At 38.0% G+C, this 21,948-nt stretch overlaps 4 protein-coding genes across 5 annotated transcripts in view; 2 read left to right on the top strand and 2 right to left on the bottom strand.

Annotated features, from left to right (window-relative positions):
* The window catches only part of sntb1 (syntrophin, basic 1), a 40,428-nt gene extending 39,100 nt beyond the window's left edge, over nucleotides 1–1,328 (bottom strand). For both annotated transcript variants that reach the window (XM_008432223.3, XM_017309742.2), the window contains exons 1-2: nucleotides 1,044–1,328; nucleotides 391–941 (exon numbers count right to left, since the gene is read on the bottom strand). In XM_008432223.3, coding sequence (XP_008430445.2) covers nucleotides 391–941; nucleotides 1,044–1,234 — 742 coding nt within the window. In that variant the 5' untranslated portion in view covers nucleotides 1,235–1,328. The remainder of the gene's footprint in view (nucleotides 1–390; nucleotides 942–1,043) is intronic.
* Nucleotides 1,329–2,544: 1,216 nt separating this feature from the next.
* On the top strand, nucleotides 2,545–6,852 carry LOC103478397 (uncharacterized). The gene is made up of 2 exons (XM_008432222.3): nucleotides 2,545–3,727; nucleotides 5,392–6,852. The coding sequence occupies exon 2, from the start codon at nucleotides 5,394–5,396 to the stop codon at nucleotides 6,594–6,596; it is 1,203 nt and encodes a 400-aa protein (XP_008430444.1). The 5' UTR covers nucleotides 2,545–3,727; nucleotides 5,392–5,393; the 3' UTR covers nucleotides 6,597–6,852.
* A 1,615-nt stretch (nucleotides 6,853–8,467) lies between these two features.
* Nucleotides 8,468–11,366, top strand: LOC103478702 (uncharacterized). Its single transcript, XM_017309397.2, has one exon. It carries the CDS (start codon nucleotides 9,649–9,651, stop codon nucleotides 10,828–10,830), a length of 1,182 nt encoding a protein of 393 aa, XP_017164886.2. The 5' UTR covers nucleotides 8,468–9,648; the 3' UTR covers nucleotides 10,831–11,366.
* An 820-nt stretch (nucleotides 11,367–12,186) lies between these two features.
* Nucleotides 12,187–15,705, bottom strand: ccn3 (cellular communication network factor 3). Its single transcript, XM_008432221.1, has 5 exons — nucleotides 15,533–15,705; nucleotides 15,110–15,338; nucleotides 14,766–15,020; nucleotides 14,291–14,514; nucleotides 12,187–14,034 (listed from the first exon to the last, which is right to left on the bottom strand). Exons 1-5 carry the CDS (start codon nucleotides 15,575–15,577, stop codon nucleotides 13,750–13,752), a joined length of 1,038 nt encoding a protein of 345 aa, XP_008430443.1. The 5' UTR covers nucleotides 15,578–15,705; the 3' UTR covers nucleotides 12,187–13,749.
* Nucleotides 15,706–21,948: the final 6,243 nt, after the last annotated feature.

The following is a 21,948-nucleotide window of genomic DNA, read 5'->3' on the forward strand; positions in this document are numbered from 1 at the left end:
TTTTTTCTTCCACTCAATGTTCTCTTTGCAGTACTCTGTGAGAAACCAGTTTCCATACCCATGGCCTTTTGTGGCTTTCAGTCCTTGAGGAGATTGTTAATAACGCTCTACTGTCAATTCATCATTATTTCCCGTGATTGTGTAGAAAGTTACATTTGTGTCAAAAATCTTTCAATTTCATGAAACACTAAATTCGTAGTTTTTATTAGCTGAAACAATTGAAATACATCAATCCGTGTACCAAGTCTGTGGGAGTTTTGCGTTTTGAATTGATTCACTGATGCAAATTAACTTTTCAGTGATATTCTAAATTATTAAGATCCACATGTAAGACGCGAGCAACTTGTAATCTTCGCTCGGCCCCTCAGGACCAGCGATCCTCTCTCTTACCTTCCAGTGTCACCTCCTTTCCTGCTCGTTTCAGCGCCTGCACAGCCTCGTCGTGCGTTGCGTCCCGCAGGTTCATTCCGTTCACGGAGAGGATGGCGTCTCCTACATACAGGGACTGGGTCTGGTCCGCTGCAAGCCCCTTGAATATCTTGCTGATGAGTATGGGCATTTTGTTCTCCTTCCCTCCCTTAATGCTTATCCCGAGTCCTCCGATTTCCTGCTTGATCACCTTGACGCACCGCTTTCTGTTGGCGATCGCTTCGGGCACTCGCTCCGGGAGGTCCGTGAATGCGGTGCGCACGGCTTGGGGGCCGTTGTTGGAGTTGGCGTTGCTGTTGTCCAGGTAAGACCCGTTGGTAACCCCGTTGGAGCTGACGCCGTCGTTGACGCCGCAGTCCTCGCAGCTCAACGTGAGCGCCTCCTCGCTCAAGTTGGCCAAAACTTTGTGCCAGTTCTCCCGCACCAAAACCTCCACGAATCCACTTTTATGTGCCCTGGAGCCACTCGAGACTCCTGCTCCCGCTGCTACCACCGCCATCTTTGGAGCATTTCTGTGAGAAAAAAAAAAAAAATTAAAAAAAGGAAGAAAAAAAAATCACATGTGAATAAGTTCCCAGCGCGTCCTCTCACACTCCCTCATTCAACTGTCTCACACATAGAAAGTCGAGTTCAGGCTGGACTTTGGTCCCTGTGAAGTTTTCCGCGGGACTTGACGCGCGCACGCCGCGCATCCAGCCAGAGCCCCACTCCGCTCGGGCTGCCCTCCGCTCCGCCTGCCCGGAGATCCTAAAGCTGCAGGGTGGAGTTTCTCCGGCGCTCCGCTGTCAAACGCATTTCTAAACATAAAAACGGATCGCGCTGAACCCAATTACCAAGCAGTTCAAGTGTAAGTGCAAAGAATGTGTCAGCGTCATACTGAAAAGCAAATGGTGATAGACTACAACCGTAACACAATAAACTAATTGAATCAAAATCAAATATGTTTGGACGTTTTGTGCGTAATTTGGGCACATTAAACTCAAGTACGAAAATAATATATTTTTTAGCTTTATTATTTAAAACAACAACAACAACCTTTTTCTCTACTATCCAACTTTTGAGTGAGACACATAAAAAAAATCGCTCATCCGTGTACATTAATGCGCAAAAAATGAAGGGGGGGAAAAAGAAAAGAAAACAGAGTGGAACAGATTTAGATTTTCACGAGTGAAAACAGACAAAAATGTGTGCTACATTTAATCAAGCAGTTCAAATGTGTAAAAGGTGTCAGTTTCTTAATATTTATAACAAAGGATCGATTCCCCTATCAATAAGTGATATAATATTTGTGGTCCTTGAGGCTGCAGAAAGCATGTGAATCTTGTTGGTTTAAGGTCTTATTATTTACAAAAAGGCTTAGAGCAAAAAGGCCCAGAGAGAACCAGGATGCAAACAAATACAGCGAGAGTCTGGTCAGTTTTACAGAGAGAAAAACGGAGGTGCTTCCTCTATAATTGCTGCAGTCACTTCCTTATGAATACTTTGGTGACGAAATATTAAATTTTACTTAATTTTCAAACTCAAAGTGGCAACTAGAAGCTTGCATCTATCTTTGGAAAGTCTTTTTTAAAGTAGTCGATGAAAAGTTTGCGTTGTCACACAAATGTTAAAACGATGTGACAGCGACATCTACTGGCGAATCTACAATTATAGCCTTTGGCGATTAATATACTGTATGTGCAGTGACACACGTTGCAACCACAAACTTAATTTACACGCGAAGAATAATGAAGGAGATGAAGCAAAAAATTATGTGTAGTTTTCAAATGTTGTTAATAAACAATCTAAGGCATTAGTATTCAACAGTCCTTAATAATATCTCCTAATCTCAAGCTCCGTCAGAGTTGTTCTGTGTTTTTGCGAAATCCATCTTCTCACTCTGGCTGCCTTCCCCGTTCAACCTAAAGTAACACGGATCCACAGCATGATGCTGCTGACACCATGCTTCTCCTTGAGAATGTTGTGTTGAAGAGAGAGTACTACTGTTTTTCTGCCCCACCTATTGTTTGGAACGTAGATTGAATAAAGGTCAAAATTTTTGCCCAATCTGAACAGAGCACCTTTTTGCACAGGTTTCCTGTGCCCCTTACATTTCTTGTGACAAATTTTAATTAAGATGTCAACTAATTTTCTTTTAACTGTAGCTTTCTTCTTGAAGCCCTTACGGAAAGATGACATTTGCATCATATGATTTGTATACAACTTCAAATATGCTTACAATAAGAAAAATAATAAATGGAAGTACATGGAAAGAAGGGATACCACATTCATTTTATTTTTTTTTTTAGATTTAAGCAATTTTACATCCCCTTTCTGAGACCTAGATTGGTTCATTAAATCTGAACTGTGCCAAAGTATGAATTAATTAAGATAGAAAATAATATTACAAACCTTTTTGGTTTAATGAGGTTTGCAAGAGCTGTAGTTGATTTTGTTTTACTTTCAAGTGGAAATGAGCAATCAGATAATTGCAAATTCTTTGCTGTGGTAATTACCTAAAAAACAACAACAAAGAAATAAAGTGGAGTCGTATAAAAGGTGAGTGTAATTAAAAATTGGCAATGAAAGTTGCTTTAATCTTTAGCGAGCGCAGCATTTGGAGCTCAGTGTTTGTTTTTGTAGCAGCAGGAAGCAGGTGCAGAGATGAGGCGTGGTCGTACAAAAACACATGGAGGCAGGATTTCTGGTTGGGAAAACTGGTTTACTGGGACGATTAAAAGTGAGGAACACGTCTCAATAGAAATGAAACGTATGTGTGAGAAGGACGGCTTAAAGTTTCCTCTCTTGTTTTCAATTTCCTTTAGAGATTTGATAAAAAAATATTAAACATTTTGTTTCAACTTCCTCTATCCACATTATTTCCTCTTTCTCTCTTTGTCCTTCCCACAGCGACTCTTTTTTCATCCGTCTTCACTTATCTGTTGGTTTCTGATTCTTTCAGTTTTGACGAGATACATTTGTTTTAGTTTTATCAATAGAAAACAACAACAACATAGAGCATCTCAAGTAAAATTAATAGAAATATACCATTTTCTTTAAAACTGATTCAACTTTAATGATCACCACTTTATCTGCTACAAGTTTGTTCATATCCTGTTTTATTTCATGCTGTTGCTTGTTATACAGCTGTTACTAGTCCATTCTTACAGAGGATGAGTAAAGTGTGTCAACATGGGAGGAGCACATTTGCATCATTTACAGAAAAGGGAAACTAAAAGTGGCCAACATTCGTGCCACTGCTAAACACCAGTCAGTTCGTATTCAGAGACAGAGGATCTCAGCTTCACCTCATGAGAAGGTTAAGTTTGTCTTTTTTTTTTTTTTTTTGCATTCTTTGTTTATGATTTAGCCAGAGGTATGTCAAAAACAGCATTTAGTTGCATGCAATAAGCAAGTTAAATCCACAAGGTGATACTTCCATTGCAAACTAAAAAGTGTGTCACTTTGGGTTTGTTTACGTAATGTGTTTCCTGCATGGCGCACCTTTGTTTTTAACACAGTTTGAGGGCATGTCGAGCAAATTAAAGTGAAATCTATCGAGATGTGTTGTTGCAAACATCCACTTTAGTTTGGAAAAGATTTTTCAGTGTATTTGCATGTTAGTGAAGCAGAACTCTGGAGAAATTGGGTCACTTTTATTGAGAACTGGTGCTGCACAGAATCATGAAGTAGAGTGGTGTTGATCTACTATTTGTTATTGTACTTATCCGAAGATAATCTAAAGCACATTGCTACTTCCGTGAACTGCATTCCTCCAAGTTCTGCAGTTAATCCGTCCTACTTTTGGGTTTCCGTCAACACCAAATACCTCTTCTCGCCAGTAGGTGGCAGCAAGAGGTCACCATTAGCATGTCTATTACAGATATGTTTGAACTATTACTATTAGAAGAATTGAATGATCAAATCATGTTCTCTGTGCAGTTCTTTTTTAATATACATTTTTTTTAGTTTAAAAAGAAATGTTATCTGACCATCTCATAAATATTTATAGATGTAATTTTAAAGACTTTTTTTTCATTTAAGCTGTGTAAAATGGACCTCAATAAAACAGATGCTTCTTATTGCATATGTATCGCAAGGCATGCAAGGCCTTGCAAAAATATTCATACCACATGAGCTTTATCCCATTTTTCATGCAGTCAGAAACTTCAATGCACTTTATTTTGGAATTACACGAATGACCAAACAAAAAGATGTGCACAATTCTGAAGTTAAATGGAAGTGATGGTTTTTATTGTCCCACGTTGTGATGATGCCACCACCTTGATTTTTGATGAGGGTGGGGAGTTTTTCACACATGCAGCCTAACCTTTCAGTGTTTGTCTCCTACTAATAAGAGCACCTTCTTCTGTATTTTTACTCCGCCCCCCACATGGCTTGTGGCAAATTGCTAACTGCACTTCCTTTTGCCACTTTTCTATAAAGACTGGTGGATTGCGCTTGTCCTGCTAAGAGATTTTTTCACTTAAGTTGAGGAACTCTGCAGCTCCATCAGTCTAAAACCTGTTTTAAATGTCTTCAAAAGCATTTTTTTCAGTAGTGTTTCTAACAGACCTTTGAAGCGACAGAACAAATGTAACTATGCAATGATAAAATTAAAAAAAAGAACAGTTGGATATATATTACACAAAAAAGGGACTTTTAGACACAAATGGTTTTAATTAGGGGTTTCAAGGTAGAGCTGGCTGAACTTTTCTGATTTTTATTAGTAAAGCAATTTCAAAACCATGTACCATTTTCCTCTCACTTCTAAAACATCTGCTACATTGTGTCGATCTACTACAAAATAATATAACAATAACAAAATAATAGTACTAAAATCCCATAAAAAATGCGTTATCGTTTGTGGCCATAACATAACACAATTTGAAAAGGTCAAAGGTATCTTTTATGACAAGTTGTAGTTTAAGTGATCATCAATGTTCCCTTGGTGGTCTAAACTGTAAAAAATCTGTCCTTTAGATATGGCCACATCCAGTGACTTCCTGTCTGAGGACCAGTTCCAGTGCTCCATCTGTCTGGACATTTTCACTGATCCTGTATCTACGCCGTGTGGACACACCTTCTGCAAGGCCTGTCTGACCAGACACTGGGCTGGCAAGCGGGAATGCCAGTGTCCTCTGTGCAACAACAAGTTCGACAAAGACCTCAAACTGTCTGTCAACACCACATTCAGGGAGGTTGTGGACAACTTCAAGAAACATCATCCAACAGCCGACGCTACTTCCTTGTTAAAACCCTGGGAGGTGTCATGTGACGTTTGCCCGGCGAACAAGCTCAGAGCCTCAAGAACCTGCTTGGTGTGCTTAGCCTCTTTTTGTGAAACACATTTAGAGCCTCACCTGAGAGTGGCTGCCCTACGAAGACACAAACTCTCAAATCCTGTTACCGACCTGGAGGAGAAAATATGCAGGGAACACAACCGGATTGTGGAGTTCTTCTGCTTGAATGATCAGATGCGTCTCTGTGCCTTGTGCACAGAACATAACGATCATGACACAGTCAGTTTGAATGAGGCATATATAGACCAAAGATCTCACATCTGGAGGAGGAAAGAGAATATTGGACAAACAAAAAACAGAAGGAATGGAAAGGCACAAAGTAAAAAGAAAGGCAAAAGTGGGCGAGCAGAGAATGTGAAGGCTAATCGAACGACAGATGGTCATTGTTTACCATACCGCAGAAATATCCCGAGCCACTTTAATCCATTTAACTCTCAAAATAAAGATTTCTCCATGGTAAAAGAGATGCATGGGTTTGAAGTCAGTGGGATGGCTGGGTGGGATCTAGTAGCAATTAGAGAGTCAGATTTTGTAAGGATGCAGTTTTTACCGAACTGGGATTGTCATTGCATATTGAAATTTAAAATTCAGAGGAACACTCAAAGACTGATGTTGTTGATAGATTACAGCAATGGACTGGTGCTCTTATTTGATCCAGACAATAAAATCTTGCTTCATCAATTTACCGGCTATGAAATCCAGGAAAGCGTCTTCCCGTTCTTCATCCGCAGCCGATCTGACTTTGTAACATCATTGCAAAGTTTAAGAAGAAGAGTTGAGAACATTTCAAGTCATTTAGAGATTTCAGACTGGTGTCTTTGTTTTTTTATTATAACACTGGTATCTATTTGGATTTTACATTCCCTTCTAATAGGGCCAGATTAAAACAGATGTTCTCTGTCATCAGGTTATTTACTTAAGCCACCAATAAGAAACAAACCATATGTTAGATTTACATTCTTAACGTGGTTACCTTTTTAATATCTTTTGTTTTGGTTGAATTTTTGACTGCTTTTAAATTTCTAATTTTTTGTACTTCTGAGAGCTGATGTTTGATATTGATTGCATAATCAATGGAAAGTAATAATAATCCAACTTTCCAACATACACAGATACAGTCAATAAATTCGAATATGTCTTCCTTTTTGACTTGTTTTGTCAGATTACATTTTGGGGAACGACAACCTTTTTTTATAAGCCCACATTCCCACATCCGACATGTTTTGACTGGGTCTGATGTTATATTCTGATCTTCAACATTTCAACATTAACTACAGGAGAAAACATTTAGATAATGGGGTCAAAATGTGACACAAACAACACAATCCAGATGTTTTTGCTGATGCCTTTATGGCCACAGTGTACCCATCTTCTGATAGATGGAAGATGATCCCAAAGCTCATCATCTCATGAATCAAGTTATTTAAGATGGCAGTGAACTCACTGTGCTCCAGTAGCCAGTCACCAGCTCTCATTCCAACAGAGAGGCTTTGGGATGTGGGAAAAACGAAGATTTGCATCATGGATCTGCATCTGACAAATTTACTGTCATGACAACATGGACCAAGGACTATTTCCAACATCTTATTGAATCTCTGCTGTGAATAATTAATTAACAAATTAATGACTGGAGTAATGACTTTGTGTTGAAGAAGTCCAGTATGAAACAATCAAAACTACTGCACCATAAAAAACAAAGAGGGAATACTGACCATCCTAGTCAAAGGTGCAGTATGTAAGTTCATAAAAATATATGTTTCTTACATATTTGTTGAAACTGTTACCATGATGACCAGTATGTTATGAGACAGATAATCTGTGAAAAAAAATCAATCTCCTCCGCCTCTTCTTGGACCTACTATTGTAATCTGAAGAAATCCACAGCTCTCGACAAAAACTGTCAGTCAGAACCAGGAGGAGGGTCTTAACATTGTCAATCAACCTCATGTACTCACTGCCAAATGTGCTAATGGTGGAGAAACAACTTACGTCACAGGAAAACCATTTCTCTGCCTGCATTTATGACAGGCTTTTCTAGCTGCAGCGTAGCAGAAAGCAAGGGGGTAAAGATCAGAGGGATAAGCAGAGAGAGCCGACTGACAGCAATAAAACCTTTCTTCTTGCTCTGATTGGTTGTTTCAAGATAGAACTGGAAGCACTGGGAAAAGGTAGAGGAGCTGGATTTTTTCATATCATACTGTGACGACATAGTGACGGTTTCTACAAATATGTAAAAAAGTCATTTTTTATAAAAGTTACATACTGCAGCTTTAAGGCTTGATCAAAACATAACTAAGGTTGTATTAGTTCAGCTGGGATTTTCTGTCTATTCTCTCATAGATTTGGTTTCATAATAGCAGTTCCATGATTGTCATGATCTATAGCATTTTTACTGAATACTCAAGGGTCACGCACGGTGAACAAACATATCCTATAGTTTTCTAAAAATAAAAACCCTGCAAAGGATCGAAATTTTGTCAGACTTTTTATGACCTAACAGTATAAAAAAAAAAAAAAAAAAAAAAAAAAAGGAGAATCTAGGACAGGAAAAATTATATTTTTCCACATGTGAAACCATCCACCAATTATTTTCTAACTTACAGTTACTTTTCTCTGGTAATATTACATCATGTATTTTATAATTGTCATTGTTTTGCTTTATTTTGATTTATATTTGTTGATTTATTTAACATGATTAAATAAATAAATAAATAAATAAATAAATAAATAAATATAGACTGTGTGCAGCACTTTCTTCAAATTGTTCTGTTTTACATAATTCTTCGAAACCAAACTTTATAATTTTCCTTTCTAAAGAAATTGAATCCTAGTGGAGAAACACGAAGTAAAGACACCGAAGTTGTGTCCTGTTATCTGGCCAATGAGCTGAAGGGAGTTTGTTCCTCTGTGAAAGAATTTTTATTACGTCTAAAGGTAAAAAAACTATAGTCACCCTGACAAATAACGTAGGTATGTTAAGATTGCTGTTTATGTTATTTTTGGACGTCAAAGCAGGGTAGGCATGTTTGATTTTGGGATAACAGACTAAGTTTCTCTTTCCCAGCTTTGTTTTGTGTTGAGTGAAACTACTTGCAATTATAAAGTTAGATCAAAGTACAGTAATATCAATATTGGTGAAATGGATTGGTGAAATAACTGGTTTTAGCAGTAAAGTTTGTTTTATTGATACAACAACAGCCTACAGGGCCAGCATCCCAAATGATTAAATTTAACAAAATATCAATAACAAAACATCTCTAACAATCAATAGTTTAGCTTTGAATTTATTCTAAATCCAGTTTTATTTTACTCATATCACAGCTCTTACTGATTTATTCTTACATAACACGAGTAAAACATGGCAGCATGGGAGGAGCAACTATACATTATTTACAGAGCAATGAAACTTAACATGGTTGACATTCTTACCATTTATAAACAGCGGTCAGTTTGGACTCAGCTACAGAAGATCACCACTTTACACCACGAGAAGGTTGAGTATAACTTTTCTTTTACTCAGTAAAATTTATTTATGATTCATTTAAATACTTGTCACTGAAAAAATCCTGTTATAACACTATATTTGTTAACGCCTTCATTTAACAGATCTATCTCTGTCTGAGTACCGTGGTAGGACATATTAGTCTTAAATTAGGTAACCCAATGTGAACCCTAAAAGAAGCCTACTATATTAGAAGGGCATACTGCAAGTTCAATGTGCCTTTTAAATTTGTTTTAATCGCTAAAAAAGCCAATTAGTATTTGTCTTCACAAAATGGCAGGATTTTTAATAAAATTAGGCTGTGCTCTGAAATTTATCTCAAAATATCAAAGGGTGCTGAAAGTGTATGTCACACATAAAACATAAATAAAACATTTGGAAGTTGGAGTTGTAACATGACATTTTTGTGAAATTCTTTATGTGGAAAAATTTCAAATGTTCTCTATGTTTACTCAGTGGTCTGAGCTGCAAAAATCTCTTTTAGATATGGCCACATCCAGTGACTTCCTGTCTGAGGACCAGTTCCAGTGCTCCATCTGTCTGGACATTTTCACTGATCCTGTATCTACGCCATGTGGACACACCTTCTGCAAGGCCTGTCTGACCAGACACTGGGCTGGCAAGCGGGAATGCCAGTGTCCTCTGTGCAACAACAAGTTCGACAAAGACCTCAAACTGTCTGTCAACACCACATTCAGGGAGGTTGTGGACAACTTCAAGAAACATCATCCAACAGCCGACGCTACTTCCTTGTTAAAACCCTGGGAGGTGTCATGTGACGTTTGCCCGGCGAACAAGCTCAGAGCCTCAAGAACCTGCTTGGTGTGCTTAGCCTCTTTTTGTGAAACACATTTAGAGCCTCACCTGAGAGTGGCTGCCCTACGAAGACACAAACTCTCAAATCCTGTTACCGACCTGGAGGAGAAAATATGCAGGGAACACAACCGGATTGTGGAGTTCTTCTGCTTGAATGATCAGATTCGTCTTTGTGCCTTGTGCACAGAACATAGCGATCATTACACAGTCAGTTTGAATGAGGCATATATGGACCAAAGATCTCACATCTGGAGGAGGAAAGAGAGTGTACAGAAAACTGAACAGCAAAAGAATAAAAGTGTGCAGGGTAAAAAGAAGGGCAAAGGGGTACGACAAGAGAATGTGAAGGCTCAAGCTACAGCACCACATCATTTTACTGGATGTAACTGCATGTTTCATAACCAAGGTATCATGAGAGGAAAAGCTTTTTATGACATTCAAGTCAATAGGCAAGATGAATGTGATTTAGCAGCAGTTAGAGAGTCAGTTTTAAAGACAATGCCATTCCCACCAAGCTGGGATGGGTGCTGCTTTGCAAGGTTTAGGGTTAGGAGGAACACTAAGAGAATATTGGTGCTTATAGATTATGACTACGGGCTTGTACTTTTCCTTGATCCAGATAATGACATCCTGATGCACAAACTTACAGGCGGTCAATTCAATGAGCAAATCTTACTGTGCTTTGTTCCCAGGCAATATGAGCCTTTTAACTACGTGCAGAGAGATTCACAAAAGTTCTACTTGGGGCTTGGTGTGTTTGTGGTATTTTGTCTACTGTTCTACATCAGTATGTCAAGATAAACCAAATTTAGACAGGAATTTATGGAGACCCGATGACGCAGTTTGTCATCAAATCAATAAACTGATTCATAAATCAAAAATACAATATACATATTTAAGGTTTGCATTCAATTTTTTTTTCATTTATTGTATTTCTGTTTATCTTTGGATTTCTGTGTAGAAGATGTAATATATACACATAGTTAAAATAAAATGGTGTTTTATGGGCTTTTATGAAACTGGTATGGAATAAGTACTTTGTACACATGGCTGGTTTAAAAAAATCCGTCTTTACAGTTTGTGCATTGTTTAACAAGATCAAAATGTTTTTAAATCATTAATAACATTTACATGTATTATAAGATGTTGCTGGGACTTTATTTGCACTGGGCTAGGGTTAGGGCGCAAATATGATTTTATGCATCTTAATTTCTTTTTGGACCTACATTTTTCTTTTAATTACATTTTTATTGTAATTAAAATGTTTTACAATGTTTTGGTCAGCCTTGATTTTTTTAAGTGCTTCAGAAGTATGTAAATAGTGAAAACAAAACATATCACAGAGATCTTCCTGGCAGAGACTGAGCTGTTCGTTGATATATTCGCCACAGTGCCAGATTCAGATTCAGATTAACGTTCGACTTCCCACTAAAGAAAACTAGCTGTCTTGAAGGGAAGTTTCAGTTTTCTTACATTGTGACTTTACCGTTTGGGGTCAAGGAAAGATGTCAGGGGGTAACAACCTCAGAGTTTGGAGGGGCTCAGAGTTTCCTATGAGATGGAAATTATGGTAAAACCTTTAAAAGAAGAGATCCATCTTCAAAGCATTTGGGAAATATTTCATTGGATTTCATAAATAAGTGAAAATATTTTGCATTTAAAACTGTCACACATTAAGGTTCTTTAAATGTATGATTTCCCACCTCTGGGGGGCCGGATAGCCTCCATACGCAGGTCCTGAAAAATCAAGGTGGGCCTGGGTGGAATTTATACATTAATTCTTTTCTTCATAGTGAGATCAACAGGCAGATATAACATTGTCATTTTAACCTTCTGGACAAAATGGGATTAAAAATGTTAAAAATACATTTATTCACAGGTTTGCAATAGGATTTATGTCAAAACTAAGTTTGATCTTTCAGGCTGATGGAAACTAATTTACAGAAAGTTAATGGAGAAAAAAATTTACTGCCATTAAATTGATTGCTACTTAGTAAGTTTTGCTTTTGTTTTTGTGCAAATGTAATGAATTTTGAATATGCATATGTGGGTGCATGGATAGTTTTCTTCTCATTTACCCTCAAATCTTTTTATTTGCCTATATGAGTGTAGATAAACTTTGACACTAAATATAATCAATTTACTTAAAATTAGATATATCTTTAAAATAGGATGTTTATTTTTGAAACATTAGGAAAAACAAGAGTAAGCAAACAACAGTAGTAAAAGATAAAACCAAGCATCACATTGAACATATATTATTAACATTGTGCATTTGATACACTCTCAGTCAAACAAGCTTTCTATGAAGAAAAATAAACTAGATCAAATGAAAAACAAAAAAAATAACATTGACAAAAGCTGTTCCTTCTATGCTTCTAAGAAGTGAACATTTCTTAAAAACATTTATTATACAACAAGGGTAGTATTTCAGAGAGACGTCAAAAATGACACTCAGACACAACAGTGACCTCTCATTTATGTGGTGAGCCCCTAGTGGGGTTCATGTCAAAGTACACATCTGAGTTATTCCAATTATGCGACCTGTAGATAAAGAGTTTTTAGTGAAAATAATTGTACCTCTTTCACAAATCTCGCATCCGAAGGTCTTTCTAGTTTATCAGAGTGAATAATAGCATATAAATAAAGATTCAATAAAGATTCAAGATTTTGCTGCTTATTTTACAGTGCATTAAATCTGTAGTTTCTTCCTTCAGGATAAACAATTTTTTTAAATTTTAGGAATAGAAAGTTGTTGTTTTTTACACTTTATCTTTTTAAGTGATATTTTAAAAATAAACATACAACTTACAAACAGCTATCAAACACAATCTGTTAGGAAAGCAATGCAGCACTTTTGCGAGTATTAGCATAAGTGCTTCTATAGAACAGAACTCAGTAATAATTCATACTTATTATTTTTGTCCACAGGATATAACTCAGCTACATTTAAAATGAAATCTCTCTCCCGCAGAGATACAGACATGGGTGATTCGCTTTGTGTTCCAGGTCAGAATATTCCTTCAAAATGACCTGAGATGCCCTATTTTAACACTGTTTCAACAGACCAAACAGTGTTAATTTATTTGTGGTGCCTGGGTAAGTCTGACTCACCAGTTGCCACAACATTAGTAATATGTATTTACATTTTTTTTTTAGTTATTAGGTGTAGGGTTTTTACCTAAAATATCATGGTTCATCTGCTGCTCAGTTAGTTATCTTTATTTGGGTGTATGCAAAAAAAAATATCAATTTTTTTGTGGAGTTTGTTTTGTTTGCAACTCAAATTTTACATTATTTACACTACATAAAAAGAAACAAACGATACAAAAAACCTCAGCAGAAGTTAATGAAGTTGATTAATCATGAGTTAAGTTTATACAGCTTGTAAAAGTGCTGTATAAACTTTCATATTCTTAAAATTTCAAATAATTTTTACATTTTTTGAGTTCATTTTCAAGCCAATTATAAATCTCAGCTGAGGATTTAAATGAAAGCTCTTCATGAACTTAAATATCAATCTTAAGTTTTGACGTCCATCCAGATGTCTGCTGGTCTGGCAGCCCTAAGTTTGCTTTTGACATAGTTTGGGTCTGTCTTTTTTGTCTAATTTCTTTTCTTTATATATATATATAATATCGGCAGCATCAAATATTGTGTTGGATGTTAATACTCAGGACTCAACACAGCCCATATTTTGTTGTTAGCTGCAACCTGGACTCATCTTCCTGTCAGCAGCGATGGCTCCCATGCAGCGTTGTCTCGAGGGCAATGGGTGTGGCAGACACAGGTTAGAATTGCCATAACTGGCTTGCGTCTGATTCTGTTGTCGGGACACTGGAACTCCACCACAGTGGTCTTGGTTCTGTGGGGGGTGCAGCAGCGCCCATCAGTGCAGGTGCCGCAGTAGTGAGGCTTGTAGGCCAGGACACTGGTGCAGTTCTCATGCTCCAGGTGAACAGCTTTGTTGCTCCTCACCACCCTCTGGCATCTCCTGTCTCTCTGCTGGGGGAGGAAGAAATACTGATATTATATTCTAACTACAGAAAAGCTACTTTTTGCTATTAATAGAAAATGTTATCTATTATGCCAACGTGAGTTATAGTGCTCGATTTAGCTAAAATATATAAGTATTGGGTATTGGGTGTGATTAATCAGAAAGCTCCTTCAGGAACCTTCTGTTTTTCTACTGTCTAATGTATATTTCTCTGGAGCTTAAGGGATTATCTGGTAAATTTATTAATTATTGAATGAATCTTACCATTAGTGCAACCTGAGTCAATTGTCCCTGCAGGTCTTCACAGGGTCTAATCACACACAGCCGACTCTGCTTCACCATCTCACAGCGATTGTTCTTGTTTGTGACCCTGGTGGAGACCCCCAGGCCACATGTTTCAGAGCAGGCCCCCCACTCTGTGGTCTGCTCAATGCAGGTTAGCCTGGGGTCCCAGCTTCCAAAACCTACAGTTTCTTCTTGACGAAAGGCTAAATGAGCAAAAAAAGACAACAAAGGGTTAAATTGTGTTACAACGTCCTACTGTCGAGGAAAATATATCCTGGGAGAAGACAGACTTGATTTTCTCAAATACTTGCCCACCTCTTCCACCAAGTTGAAACATGATTCATTTATTCTTCTTATTTCTCACTCTCCACTGTTTTCTACTTTTTCCACTCATTTTTTTGCTTCTACATTCGTCTTAGAACACTAGAAACATGAACGCCGTCCACTCACTCACCGGCCATGGCAAAGCCGCCCAGTGCGCTTGCTTCAGTCTGGGGCTCACACACCCACTTCTCACAGCATTCTCCAGGAACCTGGACCTTGCGTGGGATTGGACAGTCGGGCCCAGGAAGCATAACATCCAGGTTGCAGCGAGGAATGCAGGCTAACTGACCATTCTGGCACACACACTGGTATTTACAGCTCGGGAAGAAGATCTGGCCATGCTGATAGACTAAACCCTCCAAAACGCACACGTTACCCACACTGACTGGAGGAAAGAGACGAAAGGAATTTTATAAACCAGCAGCAATCACCATAATTGTCATGGCTATCGACGATCATGTGCAGCTGACTCACCCGCACAGATGCCAGTTCTCTTGTGAACATCCACTGAGTAATCACACTGCAGCCCTTTAATTGTGTCACAGGGTTTCATCTCGGAGCATGCTTGGCCTTTCTGACCTGCACAAACCAGACAGCAGGCACAGTCATCCAGGACCAGCGGCACCCCGGAGAGACACACGGGAAGCTCCGCAGGACACAGGCATCGCCGAGGACACGTCTGAGCCCCGATCACTGCGAATGTCTGAGTGGAGGTCAGAATGGATTTGTTTTAAGATCCCAGAGACATTCAAGACAACCAAGGGGAGACTGAGCATTTCCCATATTTCATATCTTTTTCTCTTGTAAATAACGTACAACCAGAAAATAAGATGTTGACCAAACGTAAACTTTAGTCAGACTTACAGAGTTAACAGAAGAAGTAAATTTATCTCTTACCTGTGCAGTCATGAAAAAAACTAAAACAACTGAAAGATTTGTCATCTTCTTGCCATGCAGAACAAAGTTAAAAATATGAGTGAAGAAAAAGTCTATTAAGTCCCTTTGTTCAGGGGTTTAATCTCCCCAAAACTTTGTAGCGATGCAGAAGGATGAACTCTGTTTGTCGCTGTGGCTCACGACTCAGGAGAGGAGGACCTTATATACCAGAGAGGTCCCGCTGCTGCCATGACGACAGAAAGGAAGGAATGGTGAAGGGGTTGCACAGATTTGGGTGAGGTCGAAAGTCACATTTTGTTGTAAAATTCCTTCAAAGACGTGACAATCAACACAAAATGTTTCTAACATCCAGCTGTGGTTATTGTCAATTAGTCATGTCTGGTTGGTGCTACACTGGATTATTCAGTAATTAGTACAGCTTTAACTTAGTACTTCCCTAGAGTGTGATGTCTAGTTTTCTACACAAATCATCATACTTTATTTTTCCTTTTGCTCACTTCATCTTTGTGTGATTTTTTTAAATCTGAAATTTACATGTGAGGAAAAGCATTACAGAATAAATCTATAACGTAACAGCAATGTGGGTTTGTTCTTTGCTGAAGATTCCCATTATTGAATTACTGTGATTTGCATGCATCCTGCTGGTTTCCTTATTTTGAAACCTTTGACCTCCCCCATCTGGTAGGTCACAATGGGAAAACCTCTTTTTCCCTGCAGAATTGCTTCTGTTTCTTTAAATAGCTTCACAGTGGAAACTTATGTCAAGGATGACTATGAGGCTGGGAATATAACATCACTGTCGGCACATCTGGTTAAAGGCATTTCAAGGTTCTGTTTCAGCACCTATTTTTTAAGTTTATGTACAGCAGCAGCTTTCACAATCTGTATTTATTACCCAGACGTTAATAAGTACTTCTTATGCAATGTTAAACTTGAAGCACGTCAACCAGGCCCGCACATCGATACAGGACGTTTGAACATGTAAAAAAGGCTGAGACGTGATTTGTGGAATAGTTCTAGCTCCAGTTTAGAAATCAGATATGTTGAAAATAAAATACATTTAGATTTTAGGCTGTTGCAAAATGTGAAATGCTATAAACTCTTTGTACCCTGAATGTGTTTCCAAAGGCAAATGCAAGAGGTCAGAGTTTTTATATTTCTCTTTTTACTGGATTAAGTTTCTTGTCTTTTCGTGCCAGACTGAAGACATTTACTTGACTTTAGTTTGGCAGAGTCAAACATCTATATGCCATGTACTGCATCAGTCTTGACGCTATATATAACATCTGCATAGGACTTCTGGAAAATGTTTTACCTCCATATGCATAAAAAAAAATTGGCATAGACTTGCTGCTCATTCACAGTAGGCTTTTTCTCTCAGTTAAGGCAAAAAGTGGTAAGCTTTCTTCGCACAGTTCTGACTGAATGCTTGCTAGCTTTGCCAAAAATCTTGATTCAGTGCTCCTTCAACAGTTTTGACCGTGGAAGTTGAAGAATGTCAAACATCACAAGACGGCTTTGTTTGTTTAGTCTGTTGAGATTTCAGCTTCTGTAACCCACCTAAGTCGGTGTTCTCTATGAAATCCAGCAGAAGAGAAGATCAAGAGACCATTTGTACCAAAACAGAAGATCATATATCAAGAGAGGGTCACATGTAAATGGGAGTTATGTATCACATACATTAAAACCATTGAAACTATGTAGTTGGAGAATCCAGCATTCCTCTCTACATCGTCTCGTTTTCCTCACTGCTTGTGTTAATGGCAGAGTGAAATTACAATTTCACTTGATCTTCTACTTCTTTGTTACATTTATCTTTGGGCAACTATATTTCTTTAAACAAGGCAATTGCTGACAACAGACAAGCGTTTTTTCTTAACTCTTTCATGCATAGTGGTCACAACAGTGGACAGCCATCTAAAAGCCATTTTCTTATGCTTCTTGTGGATTTTTATGTTATAAATGCACACAGACCACTGAAGTGGACACTAATGCATCATAAAATACACTATCAACTGCTGGCCATCAGCCGCAAATGCAAGAATTTATTTTTGTTAAATCCAATGTGGCTGACAGACAAAAAAGCATGCCAACCGACTTTTTATTTGGAGAAAATTACAATTGATCACCTAAAAAAAATATAATAAAACACCCTTTTTTTAATGCCTTAATAGAAGAAAATGTTTGGAAAAAAGTCCTGACACAAAGGATCATAATTTATGCATGGAAAGGTTAAGCCAACAAACACAGACTACTCACAGAAGTTGTCTGTGAATAGTGTGTAGTGAGGAGGACGGAGGCATATGCACCACATTTGAAAAGATACCTGATCCAAAAAAAAAGTATGTTTGTTACACCTGTACATGTCAGTGTAAAATTTGATATAATGTTAGATGTCATAAAACTGTGTCTTAATTTTCTTAAAGAGGGGTATTGTGTAAAATCAACTTGAGTTTTATATCATGTTATAATGTTATCCTGTCATCAAACCTGAACTTAAAGTGTTGCTTAGATTCTTTCATGATTGTTTGTGAAATCCTTGATTCTACCCTGGCAGGGTTGTGGCAGCAACAGAAGATGTTGGAAAAATTTGTGTCATTCTCCAATTTAGACAGTTTAGCTTTAGACAACAACAGGTCACATGATTTCAAATATCAGAGGCCTGCAAGCTGTTGGCGCTGAACTCTACTTTGGAGCTTCAAGCCGTCAGCGTGTGGTCAGGCCACACAGGGGATGCCTCTGTTTACATGGATACTCAGGCAACATGGTGCACACAAACTAATGTTTGTGGTCAGCAGTGTGTGTGGCATAGTGTTGTGAAGGTCCTTGTTCATTCGAATGTATATTTTACAGTGTAGTTTTAGGATTTTTTTTTCATGTTTTTTATATGCTACTATTACGAGTTACATCCTGAAGCTTAAATTAGTTCATGCTATAAAAAGCATGTTTTGACTTAACTTGCTAGCTTGGCAAACACTTGAGAAGAGCAGCTCCATCATTGTATTTTGAACCGGAGTCTGTCACCTCACCAGCTGTAAGCCATATGCAACAAGTCATATGGATCCAAACACTGGAAGGAGACCCGAAGAAGGATGCAAAGTTTGCACTCTACATCCCAGAATGACATAATTATGGTCACATGATGTTGTAATAAAGCAGGACGCTTTAGAGTCACAACATGGGAGAATGTTTTTCTTCTTTTTTTTGTATGATTTTTCTTTTCAAGTGTTACTGTGTTTTACTAAATTATTCTTATCACAACCAATTATTCAAAATTTTGTCACACTAGGGCCATAAGCAGGAAGGAAATGTAAAGTTAATGTTTCTCCCCCCTTCAAATTTAAATCTGAAATGTGTGGCATACATTTATTCAGGCCTTCTCGGTTCAGTGTTTTGTACAACTACTCCACAGACTCAAGAGTAAATGGACGTGTGTTTAGGCTCATTATCACGCTGGAAGATGAAATACTGTTGTGATCTCACGTCTTTTGTAACCTTCCTTATGTTTTCTCCCCGTGTGACCATATATGCAGCTCTGTTCATCCTCCCATTGATCCTGACCAGAATCTAACAGTGGAGACAGTACGCTTAGGGGGCAGTGTTACATTAAAACATAGCATTTTTAAAGCCAAGAAGTTTAATTTTGTTCTCATCTAATCAGAGACCAAATAACTGTGCACTGTTTCTTCCATTTGGATCATCCATCGTCAGCTTAGGTGGGCATCCATGTCGTTGTAGGCTTGGAGTTGAGTTATTCCCTTCCTTTCCTGGAGTTTTAGAGAGTTTTATGTGTGTGGGAGAGACATGCCTTTTAAAATTTTTACTTTACAGCCTACTTTCAAACAGATTTTTTTCTTTTGCTTTGACCCGTCTCTTATGTCTTCCATGTCCAAAGAAGTGTTTGCAATAAATTGCCAGTCATTCATGTGTCAGGTCTTCAGTGGTCATTTGGCTGTTCTATACAAGCGGTGGCCAGTCAGTGGAAATAACAGCTTGGGGGGCCCCCACAAATCTCTCACCCAGAGTTTATTTGCTCCATGCCACTGTACATGAACTGCATCACAGAAAGTCAGGCAACTGTCTTCTATGGTGGGTGGCTTTCCACTACTAAAACGTATTGCATGGAAAAACCTCAAGATGCGTTTTATGGGATGGGAAAAATCGTAGCATGCTTTCTAAACGAGAACTGGCAGCTTCTTTCCTGGAAGTGGGGGTTCTTGGAAACTATAGATCTCTGACATTTCTTTTATTTTGAAGGTTCTTTTGCAGTGTTGAAAATGAACATATGGACTCATACAGAGCTAATCACCATTTGAAATCCTTTTAGAAAATGCTTGAGTCAGGACAATATATAATATAATATTCATTATTTTTATTGTTTTTTTCCCCCCAAGACAATCCTGCATAACACAGCCTTGTGTCCTGTCAGCCTCTTGAGGTAGACTGAGCAAAGGCAGGTTCTTATCCCAAATTGTCTGTTGGCGCAAACTAAATATCCTGATGTTTTCACTAAGCTCGCTGAGCATAATAAATATGACAGAGAATGGAGCATATGCAGAAAAAAGTTCTGCAGTGCAAAGATTTTGGGATGGATAAAGGAAATAAAAAACAGTTACATTGTAAACTAAGAGCAGCTGTGGCACACCCTCTGCTGCAAGCTGCAGCGGACAGCTCTGTAACTGAAATGACTGCTTATTAAAAAAATATATACACTTCAGTCCTGTTGCTAAACCTGAACCTGACTGATATAACTTTATAGAAGTTACAACAGTGCAATAATTTATCTTTTCCTGTGAAACCTTCATGGAGGTGCATGGCCATCACCTGACTTATTGGTGCCAATAACTTTATGTTCACTTTGCATGGATAATACAATTGGCCCTGTCTTTGAATATCTATGCTCTCTCTCTCTCAGCTTACAGCATTTTTCTTGTTTTGCTGTTTACTCAAAGAGAATGACCCAAAGACAGACAAGAAACAGTCTTGTGACACTGTGAAGAGTATGATACCAGTCAATGTTTTCAGTCAAAAAGCATATGGTGCCACTTAGCAAGCTGTTCATCTCTCTGCAAGCTGTTAGGCAGTTAATTTTTCTTCACACATAATGTGATGACAAGCATTTGTTCCAGGCAAATTAAAGCTGAAACTATTTGCATTCAATAGTTGGTGGTAGCAAGCTCACAGCTGATCTAAATCTACTTGGTGCGAATATGATGGCGTTCCTGATGTAAGAAAGGTACAGGTATTATAAAAATAATGATATAAACATGATCATATTCATTTTAATTTGATTGAAACAATCCCCTGTGATGGACTGATGACCTGTCCAGGGTGTACCTTGCCTCTCGCCTGTTGACGTCTGGAGATAGGCACCAGCACCCCTCCACCTTAAATAATGGAGGGATGAATGAAACGTTCCCTTTAAAGGCTACAAGGCTGCAGTTTTGCCGCTAGAGGGCAGCATTGCACAGCATGAAGAACATGCTTTGTATTCTTTTCCACATACAGCTTAAGCTTGACAGATGTGCAGTATTGAGAACGCCTCCTCAGATCTAAATATAGACTATATAGATGTCTTTGCATTAGTTTATTATCAATATTGCATATATTGCTAATAAATATATGCGTGTTGGCTAGAGAGACAGCGCATTGCTATAAATCTTCAGGCTGAGATTAATGATATAGTCATTCCATTACTAAAGGATACAACATTTTTTTAATTCTTCTGATGTTCAGGTCTTCATATGCCAGGCCTTAAGTAAAGCTCTTAGGAAGATGAAATGCATTTTAATAGATCATTACTTTAGAGTGAAATGTTTCCTTATTGGCCGAGAATAACGTTGGTTGACAGCGGTTTCACTTTGAGACGTTTTTCTCAAGCCTACTTGCAAGAAAAAAAAAGTGTGAACTTTTTAGATTAGAAGGACTGAAAATAAATGTCAGAAGTCATACTAGCTGCACAGATTGTAACAAATTGAGCCAAATAATCAGAAAATACAAGGATCAAACTAATAGAGTTTGATTTTATTATATTCCCCATATAATAAAATCTAAGAGTGAAGCTTTAGTCAATTTTATTTCTAACTTTTTGCATAAAAAAAAGAAAGTGACAAAAGAAAGTACACTATAGCTCCACTGATTCTGAGCCATTCAGTGCTTTAACCTTGATGACAATTTGTTTCACTCAAGTCTTTACTCCAGCCTCACTGTAACTGTTAACACCTACTGATCTCAAAGTGTTTGCTTTGCAGCAGCTGCATGCGTCTCAGCTCCTCCTCCCACACAAACACAATCATAACCCAATAACTGTACTGCTACACAGTACACAAGAAACTAAAGCCATGTCCTGTACAGTAAAAACACATTTAAACTATTCACAGTGCTGGTGTTCTGTTTAATTGAAATACACATATGAA

This window comes from Poecilia reticulata, chromosome 16 (assembly GCF_904066995.2).
Source record: "Poecilia reticulata chromosome 16, P_reticulata-male-v2, whole genome shotgun sequence".
Lineage (NCBI taxonomy): Eukaryota > Metazoa > Chordata > Actinopteri > Cyprinodontiformes > Poeciliidae > Poecilia > Poecilia reticulata.